The sequence below is a fragment of the Silurus meridionalis genome, chromosome 1 (genome assembly GCF_014805685.1).
Source record: "Silurus meridionalis isolate SWU-2019-XX chromosome 1, ASM1480568v1, whole genome shotgun sequence".
Lineage (NCBI taxonomy): Eukaryota > Metazoa > Chordata > Actinopteri > Siluriformes > Siluridae > Silurus > Silurus meridionalis.
In genome coordinates this window covers 5477377-5493589 of record NC_060884.1, presented here as the reverse complement: position 1 = coordinate 5493589, position 16213 = coordinate 5477377, and the positions used below count along the sequence as shown (strand labels likewise).

At 37.6% G+C, this 16213-nt stretch overlaps 1 protein-coding gene across 1 annotated transcript in view; it reads left to right on the top strand.

The window, feature by feature from the left end:
- Positions 1 to 16213, top strand: part of prkcaa (protein kinase C, alpha, a) — a 140706-nt gene that overhangs the window by 86268 nt on the left and 38225 nt on the right. The window contains exons 4-6 of the mRNA XM_046859732.1: positions 3627 to 3738; positions 3885 to 4013; positions 15867 to 16023. Coding sequence (XP_046715688.1) covers positions 3627 to 3738; positions 3885 to 4013; positions 15867 to 16023 — 398 coding nt within the window. The remainder of the gene's footprint in view (positions 1 to 3626; positions 3739 to 3884; positions 4014 to 15866; positions 16024 to 16213) is intronic.

Genomic DNA, 16213 nt, shown 5'->3' with positions numbered 1-16213 from the left:
AGTGTATTTCATCTTTATAGTGGTTGTTCATTAAAATCATAAAAACAAGCTATAGATCATTTTCTGGTTCCTAGTTCTAAGTCATACAAGCAGCCTGGGTGTACTGTGTGTGTGTGTGTGTGTGTGTGTGTGTGTGTGTGTGTGTGTGTGTGTGTGTGTGTTCTGACCCTTTTGAAAATAAATCAGCAGGTCATTCAGTGCTATAGTCATGTAGAATATAGTACTAAATTCAAAATATAAGCATGTCACATCCTATTAGCAGATTTTTGCCCATATCTGGTGATTAACAAAATAAATTAACAAACGAATATATGAATGAACAAACAAATAAGTAAATAAATAAATACCATTTACTATTTTATTTACATTTTTTAAGTAACCAAAAATAGATCGAAACAGACATTTATTTCACAACAGGTCAGAAGACACACATGCACACACACACACACACACACACACACACACACATAAACACTCACACACACTTGTACAGCAACATTAATTATGGATCGTATACAAAGTTAAAGGTTAATTGCTATGGCACCAGGATTACATTCGAACTGCTTTGCACTAATAACCTGTTTTCTTTAGGCATTCTATCTATTGAATGAATTTCTGTGATAAAGCGGCTATAAAACACTTTTAAAATGGCAAATGATTTACAAAACAAGATTCTTTTTTACAGCTTATGATAGTAGAAAACTCAATCACACAGACATACAGTATAGTAGAGTATATACAGCATGTAAGGTAACACTATGACAGCGGGATTCAATCGCAGTAGAAGAATGTTTTATTAATATCCAAGGCAGACGAATTCGAATATAAACAGAAAACAGCCAGAAAACAACAAAATCTTGGGATGAAACAAGGATGTGATGTGAAACTGAAATAAGGACACAAATCAAAATCAAACATGAAAGCCACCATACATTGTACGCTGATTTGTGTAAAATTGGTCTTGTATGTGTGTGAGGCATTATGTAAACTATCTGAAATGCCCTCGATCAGAGAATAGAAACTCCTGAGTTCAACCATCTTGGTCAGAATCTGGTATGGTGGTGTGGTGTCTTTGTTTTTTGGCACACTTTTTATCTAAAGTGATGTTTGAATCAGTTTAAGAGGCCGGTTGAAGGACCTCAGTGGCTTTGGATTGCCGTCATCCCACAATCAAGACAAGTGTGCCTTCTTTGGGGGAGATGATCTGGGTGATATTTTCCATTATGGCTATTTTAAAAGTGAACGGTATATTTTAGGCAGCAAGCAAACATTTTGTCCCCAAAGTTCATGTGTTAGAAGCAGGAAAATTGTGCAAGGATTCAAGTTTGATGAATTGTGATGTTTAGACGACTGGGTCAGAGCATCTCCAAAACTGCAGCTCTTGTGGGATGTTCCCGGTCTCTAGTGTCCAGAATCCAAATAAGTGGTCCAAGGAAGGACCAGTGGTGAACCGGCGACAGGTCACAGGTGGCTGAGGCTCATTGATGCACGTGGGAAACGAAGGCTGGTCCGTGTGGTCCGATCCAACAGACGAGCCCCTGTAGCTCAAACTGCTGTGGAAGTTAACGCTGTTAATACTTGATGGGTCACGACTGTTTCGACAGCAAAAGGTGGACCAACACAATATTAGACAGGTGGTCATAATGTTATGCCTGATCGGTGTGTGTATTACATAGCCACACCTACTCACATTCCTGACTCAGCGTTCAAACAACAGTTGAGAGAACTGATTGTCATTTTCCCTCACCCATGTTTATTCCCTTGAAGGCAAAAAAAATGGATTTGAGAGTGTAGACAACGGGAATAATCCTTTATAATCGTTCTGCTTTGAATGTATGAATATTATTTATCTGACTCCGTGTCTTACCCACAGATGCACTTGCTGCCTTAAGCACCATTGGAGACAATTTGATTTAAATTTTGACATACCATGTAGTCATATTGAAGGACATATTGCTCTTGACATTGTTCTGTTATTTAGAGGTGTTTCTTTCCTATTATGCCACGAGTGTATAATTCCAGGCATGTCCAGTTTTACCCACTATCAAGTAATAGATGAATGGGAATAGCGCAGATAATCTGTTTTCAATTATGTGCCAATGTTCAAATTATAAAAAGAAAGATCATAACCTTGAAAAAAGAATTTGAATAAAAAAAAATCAACATAGGACAAACTTTAACAACAAAGAAAAATGGTGCAGTGAACAGTGAGACTATGTGCAAGTACTAATTATTGTGACTCAAGTGCCACAGCCAACATGTGACTCTGTGCACTGGCTGCTGGGAAGTGTAGTTCTTTGGCATTAACCTGACAACTACAAAGATGCAATTGTGGGTGCAGGATTTTATTCCAGTTATGTCTACCTTATGTATTATAATCATGTTTAATGTATAATTTCACCTAGAATCATTTTGATTGATTGTAATATTTATAAGTTTATATAGTTGGTCTTGGATTTCAAAAGACTTTGTTGGAATGAAAAAATGCACACACACCTGCACCTTTGGATTAAGATTGGACACCCTTAGGGTTCGATATTAAAATTATTGTTGGCTGCGTATTTAAAAGACAAAACAGTAATTTAGTATTTTATAATAATTCTAGCTAACTCTTGTCGAGAATTAAGGCTAACACCACTTTTTCTGAAAAAAACAAATGCCAGGCCAGCGGCATATTTTCAGAGCTGCTGTATAACACACTCTGGAAAAAGAACATTCTTCCACATACACACCCTCAGAGATGCTTATTGATTGTATTGATGTACCCCAGGCCTTCTTACCTCAAATACATCAGTATCTGACTTTACTTACTGGCCTGAATAAGCCCAAATCTCTACAAGCAGACTTGTTGAACATCTTCTCCGAACAGCAAATGGAGATCAAAAATGGAATGAGATCATCAAAAAACACACATGAATCTAAAGGTCGGATGTCCACAAACTTTTTGCAATAGTATTAATTCCTAAAATATACAATTTCTTCTTTTCATTAATAAAAAAAATATATATATTTTAAAGAATTTTATTTTTTTTGTAGTTTTACTTTCCTTGGAAGGTGTCACGGGTTTCAGCGTTTTGTACTCAGTGTTACAGCAAACATTTTATTGGACATTATTTCATTTGACATTTTTCAGTTTTACACATACCAGCTGTGTCGGAGGACAGCATAACCCGCTTCCACATAAACAACCTTACAAATGCTTGTTGATTGGCTTTGTGACCTTTTGCTTGCAATTTCTGCCACCCAGAGATGTTGATGTTTCCATTCTATAACAGCAGAGCAAGATGTACCTGTGTAGGTATTGTTAATGCAGTCAGATTTTTCTTTTGGAAGGAGTCTCCAGTATCAGTGCTTTGAAACAGTCAGAATGTTTTTTGGATATGGAAACATCTTAAAGATAGAGGACTTTTTAGTTTCTTTGCAACTTATTATTTTTGGTCTTAAACACCATTAAAGAGAATCAAGTGAGAACAAGAACTTGTTTTCTGGACGTCCTTGACATTAAATGCAACTTGAAATAGATCGAAAATTGCTAGTGTTTGTTATTGGTATAAAAGCAGTAAAGCACTTTTTCAGTTTGTACTGTTATCGGAAAAGAAATACAAACAAACTCCTTGTCTTTGCAGGATCCGAGAAGCAAGCACAAATTTAAGATCCACACGTATGGCAGCCCGACGTTTTGTGATCACTGCGGCTCGCTACTGTATGGCCTCATCCACCAGGGCATGAAATGCGATAGTGAGTACAATATCTGTTTATTCCCTTTTGAAACTGAACTCCAATTGAAAACCTAAACTAAGGCAGTCCTAACTGTGTGTGTGTGTGTGTGTGTGTGTGTGTGTGTGTGTGTGTGTGTGTGTGTGTGTGTGTGTGTGTGTGTGCAGCATGCGACATGAACGTCCATAAGCAGTGTGTCCTCAATGTGCCAAGCCTGTGCGGGACAGACCACACGGAACGGCGGGGGCGAATCTTCCTGAAGATTGAAGTGAGAGGAGAAGAACTACATGTTACAGGTCAGAGCTGAGAAAAAACGTATCTATAACATAATTATCTATAACAGCATTTATTACTTCTATTAAAAAGAACGCATCTCCTATACCTGCAGCTCACACATCTGTTTACAGCTGCTATAACATAAGTGATGAAAGAAACTAACTTGGTTCACAACAATGTGTCATGTAATTAATAGATAGAAGATTTAGATTATAGATTAAGGTTCAACTTTATTGGCATTGTGCAGGGAAATATTCACTTTGTCCATTCTTTACTCAGATATATGTATATATATATATATAAAATAAAACTCCACCGATGATTCGCTAAGTCTCAATTCAAGCAAAATCCTCCCATGATGCACACACCCGTCAATTAAAACCGTCCGTGTGGAAACATAGCAAAAGTTCCGTTTGCTGCAATGATGATTTACGTAATTCAAAACACCATAATTACTTTAAAACATTTACATGATTTTGTCTTCATGCTCTATGTTGAGTTTGGTTTTACTAATAAGAAACATACATTTGTATAAAGCGTCCATATTTGATTAGGTTGCGATTAATCACATGGTAACTTATGACAATCGTAAGGCAACATGAGATAGAATGTTGTAATTTGTGCAACAGTAATAGAAAAAATAATTTTAAGATTTTCACTTAAAGTATTATAACAAATTGTTCTTAAATAGTAATGAATTATTTGGGGTTTTTTAACTACAAAAAGTTTCTCCTTGTACAATGGTTGTTGTCTCTCAGATACACACAGACACAACAAACCACTGAAAAAAACAAAAACAGAAGAAAAAAAACCCAAATAGAAATAAAATACTAATGAGATCCAACTTAAAGCCTTTAGGAAAATCCGGGGATAAAAACCCTCCAGAGTAATGTGTGTGTGTGTGTGTGTGTGTGTGTGTGTGTGTGTGTGTGTGTGTGTGTGTGTGTGTGTTTGTGTTTAAAGCTGAATCGATCGGTAGGACTCTATGACCTGTAGATCCTCCTAATTAGACACATATTACACACAATATACGTTCAAATATGGGCAGAATTGTTTTAAACACAGAAAACAGTGTCTGTAAAATATTTTCACTCACATTCACGTTACATACCTGAAAATGTTACAAATGAAATTTACTAGCCAGAGGATCGAAGCTTTTTTCAGGTATCGTGAATTGTTTTTTGTGGTGATGATTATTCATTTGTATTCTTACTTCCCAAATATAATACTAACTGCTGCAGTGTATTCTTATACCTGGGAAGTCTCAAGGAAGCCCAATAATCGATATTTCAATATTTTATGACATCCCTAAAAAATTTACAATATACACTATTTGGCCATAATTATTGGGACACCTGACATTTTCAGCCATATGTGTTTTTTGCCCAAACTGTTACCATTTACATTTATATAATTTGATCTTATTATCACAACTGAGTAGTTATGGGGTTAAAGGCCTTACTCCATGACTATTTGGTTAACAGGGTTTGCATTGGAAGATCTTGATTGTCCTGCACTGACCTTGACCCTATTAAACATCTATTGGATGAACATGAGCTCTGACTGCACCCCAGGCCTCCTCACCTCATTTACCTCAGTACCTGACTTTACTAAAACCCTTTTTCTGAATAAAATGTCACAAAAATCTCCACACAAACTCCAAAATCTAGTGTAACATCTCCCCAGAATAGCGGAGGTTATTATAACAGCAAATTGGGACACAAATCTTATGGTTGGTTGTTAATCTTTTGTCCATATAATGAATTTTGAAATGGTAATAATTCCTGAAATATTCTCAAAAATTATGACATTATTTTATACAAAATTCTTCTTTTTCTTTATATTTTTTCTGGAAGGAGTTGCAGGTATTAACATTTTCCTATACAAACACAATTTTTTATTTATGTATTTTTTAATTTATGTATGATTGAGCAGCCGTTCGTAATGTAAGCGATTACAGGAAGTCACTCGTCACGCAAACATTCAGTATAAATAGACAGAGGTAAAAAAGCACGAGGTGTCATTCATGGATGAACGAAATAACTCGGTCACGAAGGCTTTTTTTGTTTCGGGTTTATCTTCCGTGGCTCGTACCACACCGTTTAAGTGTCATGTAAAAAAAAAAAAGAACAAAAGTCTAAGATTACGAGATCTCGTAGCAGCACGGGAATTATTTTGAGGATAAAGTTGAAATTATGAGAATAAAGTCGAAATATTCCAAGAATCAAGTTGTGGAGCTTTTGGTTAAATCCGATTTTGGTGTTTTAGCAATGAGCAAATTCTTTGTCTTAATTTAAGAATTTATTCAGAAGAAATATTCAGACACACTTTGAGGAAAATGTCTCTTGTGTGCAGTCGGAAATGGTGACCAGTGGTTGACGCTGAGGATATCAGTGGTTACAACTGCATGCTATTCCAAGTGGATATGCTGTTTCTTAAGAGACTAATAGGATGATGATCAAATAAATCAAACTTTGAAGGAGTTGAACAACAGCAAGCGACTTTCTTTTCAAAAAATATTATATTTATAATATATTACGACTTTATTCTCATATTGCTGCGACTTTTATCAAGTAATCTTGAATTGTTTGTAATTTTTTTACATGCAAATACAATGCTGCCGTAGTACCGGCCTAGTCTCTGGAGAAGAAAACGTTTGCGTGCAATTTGTCTGCAGAAACTCGTTTACGTTTGAAGATCAACATTCTGACTCAAGTATACAGTAGAGTACAGCTTACATCTTGATGAGTGTTGTCTTCACATTCTGTATTACAAGGTCACCGTGAATCAACAGCATTGAATCCAGCTCTGTACTTTTTCTTTCTATACATTTTTACTAAACCAGTCTTGTTCTTTTGGCAGCTACTGTTGCTCATTCCCCTATTACACACACACACACACACACACACACACACACACACACACACACACACACACACACACACACAAACACACAAACTCACATATCACCAGAGGGGAAATTATAAGGTCATAGAAGGCACTGCTGACCTTACACAGTTTACTCCACTTTTGTGTGTGTGTGTGTTTTCATGTAGTGCCCTAAGGAGAACAATTTTATGTATAAAATTATGTCAATAGGCATCCGGCATTGGGGCTAACACACACACACACACACACATACAAAGAGTGTACACACATAATACACACACAGTGTAACAGGGCTCATTGTAAGATTTTAAGCCAGAATTAGACACAAACACACACATATACACACACAAACACACACATATACACACACACAAACACACAGTATTGGACTGGAGTTGAGTAAACAGTGTAAGGCCATCAGTGTCTTTCCCTCTGGTGATGCATACTGTATATGTGTGTGTGTGTGTGTGTGTGTGTGTGTGTGTGTGTGTGTGCGCACTACACACAATTCACACAGTGTATCTGGACTTATTGCAATATTTGAGGGACAAAAACACACACGCATGCACACACACACGGACATACCACACACCACACACACACAAAAACACAGTGCACTGTTATTTCAGGAATGTGTTTTGTTTACTATGTTGCACTATAGCAAATCATAGCTGTTTCAAAACCCTTTTAATGTTTATTTCACAATACAAGCGCACACAAAGAGACAGACACAGAGACACACACACACACACACACACACACACACACACAAACCGCTGTGTGGTGTGATTTAGTGTGACTGACATTTGCAGACTGGGGGACAAAATGCCATTAGCAACATGTCAAACTGATGAATGTAAGAATAGACCAGTCAAACTGTGTGTGTTTGTTTGTTTGTTTGTGTGTGTGTGTGTGTGTGTGTGTGTGTGTGTGTGTGTGTGTGTGTGTGCGTGCATAAAATAAGAGAGGATGGCTGTGAGGTTGTGTGTAGCTGAAGTGGTTCTAGCTGGTGATATGTGTGTGCAGTTATTGGAAAAGGGTTTTGTGTGTGTGTGTGTGTGTGTGTGTGTGTGTGTGTGTGTGTGTGTGTATACTGTCATCAGTGTACTTGTTGACAAAGCATGTTTTTTTTTTACTATTGCTGGGATCTCAGGGTATATTGCCTATACACTATTTCTTTTACTAGCAAAATGTCAGACACTTTACTGGCCAATTTATTAGGAACATTCATGCAATTATAGAAGCAGCCAATCACGTTGCAGCAGGACAATGAATAACATCCTGCAGATAGGGGTCAAGATTTTCATTAAATGCTCAAATCAAACATATGAAGAAAAATATGTGATCTCAGTCACACGACTGTATATGGGGAAAAGTATTGGGGCTCCTGACTTTGTCCCTCCCCAAACTGTTAGCACAAAATTGGAGCCACACAATTGTATAAGGAGTCTTTGGATGCAGTATTATTGAATTTTTTCTTCATTTGAACTAGGAGACCTAAACCCCTGTACACAAAGCCAGCTCCATGAAGATATGCTTTACATCTGATGGTCCATATGGTGTATTTTAACAGAATACAAGTACTGTATTAGTGTAAGTAAACTCTTTTAAAGCACATACTGTATATACACTCTCACTCACTCACACACACACACACACACACACACACACACACACACACACACACACAATGCAAATACCGTTCTAGTGTAAGTAATCTCTTAATATTTAGAGCTAAGATTTAAGAGACACACACACACACACACACACACACACACACACACACACACACTACAATTACTGTACTAGTGTAAGTGAACTCTTAATATTCAAAGCACATACTGTATACACACACAAACTTACAATTACTGTACTATTGTATTTAATATTTAGAGCCACGATTTAAGAAACACACACACACACACACACACACACACACACACACACAATACAAGTACTGTTCTAGTTTAAGTAATCTATTAATATTTAGAGCTACGATTTAAGAGAAAGACAGGCACACACACACACACACACACACACACACACACACACACACACACAAAATACAAGTACTGTACTAGTGTAAGTAAACTCTTAATATCTAAAGTATATACACACACACACACACACACACACACACACACACACACACACACATATATACAAAATTGCAATAACTCTACTAGTGTATGTGAACCTGTTACATTTAGAACCACAATTTGAGAACCACACACACACAACTGGCCTGAATCTGCTTCCCTTTCTTGCTCTGGTCACTTGCAAAGGTACAATACACAAGCAATATCATTCGAAGGCTCAAAGTGAGCAGCAGATTCATGCTGTTATGTGATCAAAATATTTCCCGAAAGCTTAAGAGAGCAATAACCCTGGAGTATCTAAAGTGAAGCTTGCACCGCTGGTTGATGGTGCTTTCGGGAAACTCCTGCGCTCTCTGTCTCTTAGACCACACACACACACACACAAACACACACACAAGCTTTCCAATGGCTGCTCTTTACACCAATTTCATTTCCTTTGAAGAACATGGCTTTCGACATTCCTCCGCGGGATCAAGTGAGGTCGAAGCATCTCGCGGAGATTTGCCGAACTCTGTCCTCTCAAGTGAAATGTTGAAGTGCCAGACTTCTTTCATGAATCTATCCAGCTGCTAAAGCAGTAACACACATATACATGCTTTTCACACATTCATGGGTACTTATGTTCTTTCTTGCTTCCTCGCTTGCATCTGTCGCCCATCTCCCGATGACTTAACGCTCTCCACGAATGACAAATTGTCCTTCGCTACAAAACAATGAGTTTAATATGAGATACAACATAAAACATGCTACACAAATGTGGGCCACATGACCGCACTCCAAAGTGCAAGAACGAAAAAAAAACAAGAATCTTAACAGGGTTTGAGCGTATTAGTGAGGAGTTTATAGAGAGGAGTGAAAGTGCGGCATGGGGTCATGTTCTGCTGCACACGTTTGCAAACACACACACACACACACACACACACACACACACACACACACACACACACACACCAAAACAGCACACCTACGGACAGCCAACAAGCGTGCCTTGTTTTACAGTAAACATTAGAATAAAGGCTCATTCAAGAGGCTGTAGTTTGTGCTGATACTCCTGCCGTGTCTCGGTTTCTTGTTGAATGCTCCAGTTGTTCGTTCTTGTGTGCAGCGTTTTCAACAGCTTTGACACTACATGAGTTGGCAGCATTTTTGCAGCTTGTAGTACTTCAGCAACTCTCTCGCTGATTTTATCTATCTATCTGTCTGTATGTCTGTCTGTCTGTCTGTATGTATCTTTCTGGATTTGTATCTTTCCTTTACAAATATTTAGTGTCATGATACGCACTACATGCACAAAAGTTTGTCACCTGATTGTAAGATTCATATATTCTTTTTGAGCATCCCATTCCACATTTAGTCCCCATTTGCTGTTATAATAACCTCCACTCTTCTGGGAAGATGTTCCACTAGATTTTTCGAGTGTGCTTGTTGAGATTTGTGTCATTCAGCCACAAGGGTGTCAGTAAAGTCAGGTAGTGATGTAGGTGAGGTGAGCAGGGCTGGGATGCAGTCAACGTTCCAGTTCATCCAAAAAGTGTTCGATAGGTTTGAGGTCCGAGCTTTATATATCAGGTCAATCAAGATGTTCCACTCCAACCCATAGAAGCCATTTCTTTATGGAGCCGATTTTGTGCACAGGGACATTTTAATGCTGGAACAGGTTTGGATCTGCTGGTTCAAGTGAAGGGAAGATTTAATCCAAAACCATTTTATTCAATTATGGTAACAAACCAAATATGGCTGGAAAAAAATGGTGTTTTAATAATTTTGTCAAGTTTGCTAGCATCTTTTGGGATAGTGTTAGTAGTCCATTTTTAATTAAACAATTAATAAATGTCCTTATTTACTGTAAGGACAAAAAAGACCCCACGTCTACCACTATCTGTTAATCTTCCAAATAGGATCTTTTCCTTTCAGTGATAATCAAAAGTTAGTCCCCTTACAGCTGTAACTAACAATGGAATGGAGCCCAATCACCTGGTTATACCACTTATGACATTTACATTTAAGGCTTTTGACAGACATCCTTATTCAGAGCGACTTACAGTTATCTTATTCAAAAAACTTTAGGGGCCCAAGAGTAGCACCTTGGGGAGGCTGGGATTTGAACAACCTTTGGATTCAAAGTCCAATGCTTTAACGATGAAGCTCCCACCTCCACCCACTTATAAGATTTGTATATAGTCAGAAATTTGTAATTTAATTATAAATAATAATAATAATAAAATTAACGTGAATTAATGCAATTCATGTATCCTGTTGCACATAGTGTCTATGGACTTCATACCCCTATTGTCCACTGTTCAGATTATATTGGTTTCTAGTGTATAATCTTCAAGATATACATTTTTATTTTGCTTCAAACTCATTAATGTTTTCCCAAAACCACTGAGCATTAGATTTTTATTAAAAAAACCTATTATTAATATCATTTTTTTTTTTTTTTAACAAAGTTAATTGATCTATGGTGCATTCAGAGAGGTTTAAAAGTCATCGAGTCGTCATGCTTTGAAGTTTCTGAGTGCAGCTCCGAGTCCCTGAGTACAGCTCTTCTCACCTCATAATGCTGATGTATTTCGTGCTGTTAGTTAAGTAGACACACATCACACATTACCAGGAACAGTGCTTATCTATAAGTATGTTTGTTCAAATTTGCATTTCGCTGCACCGTATGAGCACTCGGATTCTGTTTAAACTAAACATTTTTACATTTTAATGCACGTTTATGAGTTCCCTTTTAAGCCTCCGGGCAAGACATCGAGATCTTTTTGGTCACAGGCCATGGCATGGGTACATGACTTTCAGAAAGTTGGCTTAGTGACAAGTTTCTAAGACATTTTTAGACGAGTAGGATGACAAACATTTCAGAAATGGGTCTCTGGAGATTCAATAGGCTTTTCTCTTTACATTTTGAGCTGTTTGTTTGTTGGACTTGAAATGCATATTCTTCCCTGTTTAAGGGTTGACTTTATTATACAATACATTTTAGGCTAAAGTTTGGTGTACAGTTTGAGGGTGTGTTAGAGGGTGATGTAGATAGAAAGCAGCCCATGTAAAAAAAATTAAGCCTGACTTTTTAGTATACACATAAACACTCATGATGGAGTATTGTAATTTGCACAGTTTTAAAAAAAAAAGAAAGAATAACTTGTGCATTTGTCAAAAAGCCAATATCATGCTTGCTAGGAATCATCTGATAGCTGCATTTGTCCACAAATTTGAATTTATGATCTGCCTGGACTGGCTCAGATAGAGGGAATGCAAAAAAAAAAAAAACCTGCTGGGAAGAGAGTGGTGTTTGTCCTGAATGAAGCTCTTGCAACGAAATGGAGGGATGGAGCTCCTCCTGTTGGTCAAATAATGCCAAAAGCGTGAGACAAAACCATTTCGTTTGCATGGTGATTTAAATACAGTATGGGTTGGTCGATGTGACTGTGCGTTTGCATTTATAGGTTTGTAAAGACAGGTGTCATGTCACACTTCATTCCCATGTTACTAGTTTACTATGAGGAGTAAAACTATTTTGTAGTGTTGGAGAATTTTTCATCTTCTGAGTACTGCAATAAACTGCTACATTAAATTGCTATTGCTCCACATATCCAGTGTGTTAATTCTGCAGTACAAGTGTACATAATGATTTCTTTCAGCTCAATTTCCAGATAATGGTGCATCTTTATTTTACCTCAGTGTATAGTGCATATCCAATGTATGGATGTAAAAGGAAAAAAGGTGCTATTTAACAACCGCCAACACGAGCTGATCTTTGCAAGCGGTGCATTTAATACACAATCAATTTTATAATACTGTCGTTTTGTGATTTTTGCTTGTTAGTTTATTTGTTGCATTTTTCGAAAGGATCTAAAGGTGGACTACGAGAATGTTTCAAGATTATGTAACCCATTGTTCATCACACAGTAAGTACTAAGAATCACCATGAATTAATGCGTTAAGCCAACAATTACAGTATGCCTACTGTAAAGGGGTTAAAGGTATAATCAAGGAATTAGAGTATTAAACATTATACATTATAGTAATAGCAGGAGTCATGACAACTGAGACTAAGAGGTAGAACATAAATACTGGCTATAACAAAGACTTAGGAACTTAACCAAGAGATAAATCCTTACAGACTGGGATGCAACAAAAAGTAGGGCCTTAAGTACTAAAACTAACCAAAAGCCTAAGAAAACTAATGCCTAACCAGGCCTATAGACTGAGACTAACCCTAAAGTAGAGCCAAACATACTGATAATATCCAGGAATGAGAGCCGTAAAGACAACAACCAGGAAATATAGTATTAAAGACAGAGACTGACCAGGAATTAGATAGTTACAGACTGAGACTAATTTAGAATTAGAGCCCTATAGACTAAGACTAACCTGGATTCTAATATCTGTAGACAAAGAATAACCAGGATTCAGAGTTCTAAAGATTACAACTTAAAGAAACAAAAGTTAGAACAAAAAGCACAAAAAAGACTGGACATGTTCAAGAACTGGAAAGACTGTACATAATCTAGAACTGAAACAAAGCTACACTACATCCGTCTACAATGTCATGCATTACCTACTGTATCATTGTACAGTAGTCTGACTTCTCCGCCATGTTTTACTGCTGCTACACATTTTATTTCACCTATATATATATATATATATATATATATATATATATATATATATATATATATATATATATATATATATATATTTACATTAATATTACTGTGAGAAACCCACCAATTTCTTTAGTGGATCGATAAAGTGTTCTGGTTCTAATTCTGATGAATTCTGGTTCTAATGTTGTGATTTAAGGCAGTGACACGTGATGATCGGGTCATGTTCGCAAGCCCTGCTACAGCGTAGTAGTACTTGTTTGCCCTGTACATTCACATTCATATGACTGAAGCTTTTCCAATGTTAAGTGCCTCGCTCATAAACCTCCTAATGGCAGCTCGGTGGTGGTGGGATTTGAACTCAAAGCCTTAACCACAGGGTCATCACTGCGCTCATCACACTCATTATTCCCACTTACAGTATGTGTGTGCATTTCGCATTCCACATGTCCTGGTTTGTGCTTCGCAGGCATAACAAAGGCTAACAGGGCACCACTGCTTTGCATTTAGCCATTTTCAGTGTGAAGTTTTAAATATTCAAAACGTAACCTTTGTGTGGGTTCAGGCGGACGACTGTGCAAAGTGCGTTACATTTCCTAAGGCAGTCTTTTAGCTTTTAGGACATTCTACATGGACATTTTGTAATTTCAAATTGTGTAACAAAAAACGTGGTGCCATGAGGTGTACATTGGTTTGGTAAGCAGGTCCTAATGCTCTTCTTGCACTTGTAGTGTTTCCAGTCAGGTTTGTTCTTGTAAATGAGGCCTGTGTTTCCTCTTGCGTTCTGTGTTATAGAATACGATGTTACCTGACATTAAGCATTCTGCATCTAAAATGTAGGCGTGTGTGCAACCGCCTTGTGTGCATTATTTGTATTTGTATACCAAGCATGTGATCCTGCTAGCAATAGTTTGTGTGCACTAACCAAACAAAATGTACATTTAGAACAGCTGCCCAGGAAATTGTATTTTATTTAATTAGCTGTTTATCCATTATATTTGAACAGTTTGCTTTCCTGACTGCAATGTATCAGCGTTTTCTAACCTACAGTTCTTCACAATCAGAAATTAAAGCAGAAGGAGAAATTAGCTTCTGACATCTTGGAGGTTGTTTTTCGTTGAGAGACTACTTTTTGAGAGTTGATGCATTTGTGCTAGTTTATAGTAAATGGCTTAGTTTGACCTGCTTTGGCTCACGTCATTTGGATTTAATATTGCACAATATTGGCATAACCAATTTATCAAGCGTTTAACAGTAGGTGACCAAGAAATAGAGCTGTACAGGCTGGCCAGTTTCAAATATAAGAGCTGTAGATGCTGGTTGCTGCTAAGAACCTCTGCTCTGAAGAGTATTTATCACCAAGAGTAAAGCTGTAAAGACTGATCTAAGAACTAGAGTCATAACTTATGTGTTGCTAAGAACTAGAGCTGTAATGCTTTGGTTTAAACAAGAGCTAAAGATATAAATTCAGGACACAACCAAGAACCAGTGTAGTAAAGGCTGGGCTGAAAGGATTAGGTATAACAAAGAACCACAGTTCTAAGCCTTTTTATAACTAATAACAAAAGCTGCAAGTGCTGGAGAAAACCTAGAACTAGAGTTTTAAGGGCTTGAACTAAGCAAACACTAGAGCTGGAGGAACTGGACATGAGTAAGCCACAAAGTCCAGGAATAATGATGCATGTTGTTTTGCATTTTTTATTCATTTTAGTCTTTTCATTCATTAAAATTAGTTTTAGAATCCAATCCTTTCAAAACGGTAAAGCCGGCAATGTGAATCGATTCGAATGTATCCGTAGTCATATACTGCATGTTTTACAGAAATTAATCTCAGTATATTTGTCCGAGTCTTCTTCTTACGGCTGCTACCATTAGGGGTCGCCACAGCGGATTATCTGTCTCCGTACCCCCGTCCTCTAAGGCTCCATCCTCGGCATTCTACTACCGATATATCCTATGTTCCTCTTCTGCACATGTCCAAACCATCTCAATCTCGCCTCCCTCACCTTGTCTTGAAAACGTCCTACATGCTCTGTCCCTCTAATAAACTCATTTCTAATCCTGTCCATCCTCGTCACTCCCAACGAAAACCTCAACATCTTCAGCTCTGCTACCTCCAGCTCCAACTCCTGTCTTTTACTCAACTTATTCTATGTAAAAAAAACATCTTTGAAAGGCTTCGATTTGAGTTGAATAGATAAACTAAAGTAGGGTTCGGTTTAGTTCTTTGTCTCCTGGTGCGACATAGACTTTGTCACATGTTGACCTTTTGCAGTGGGCGAGGCTAGGAACCTTATCCCGATGGACCCCAATGGCTTGTCCGACCCGTACGTGAAGCTCAAGCTCATCCCCGACCCGAAAAACGAGACCAAGCAGAAGACCAGGACTATCCGCTCCTCGCTCAACCCCACCTGGAACGAGTCCTTCAACTTGTAAGTGAAAAACAAAACACACCAACGAGACATAAATGTAGTAAAAACGTGTCACATCGGGCATGAATATATTCATGACACTAGTAATGTCCCAAAGACCGCAGACATGGACTTTGCATCTATTCTACTGTATTAAAGACTCAATCAAAAATGTTTTGTGTGCATATTATTTAACGTAACACACGTGAAT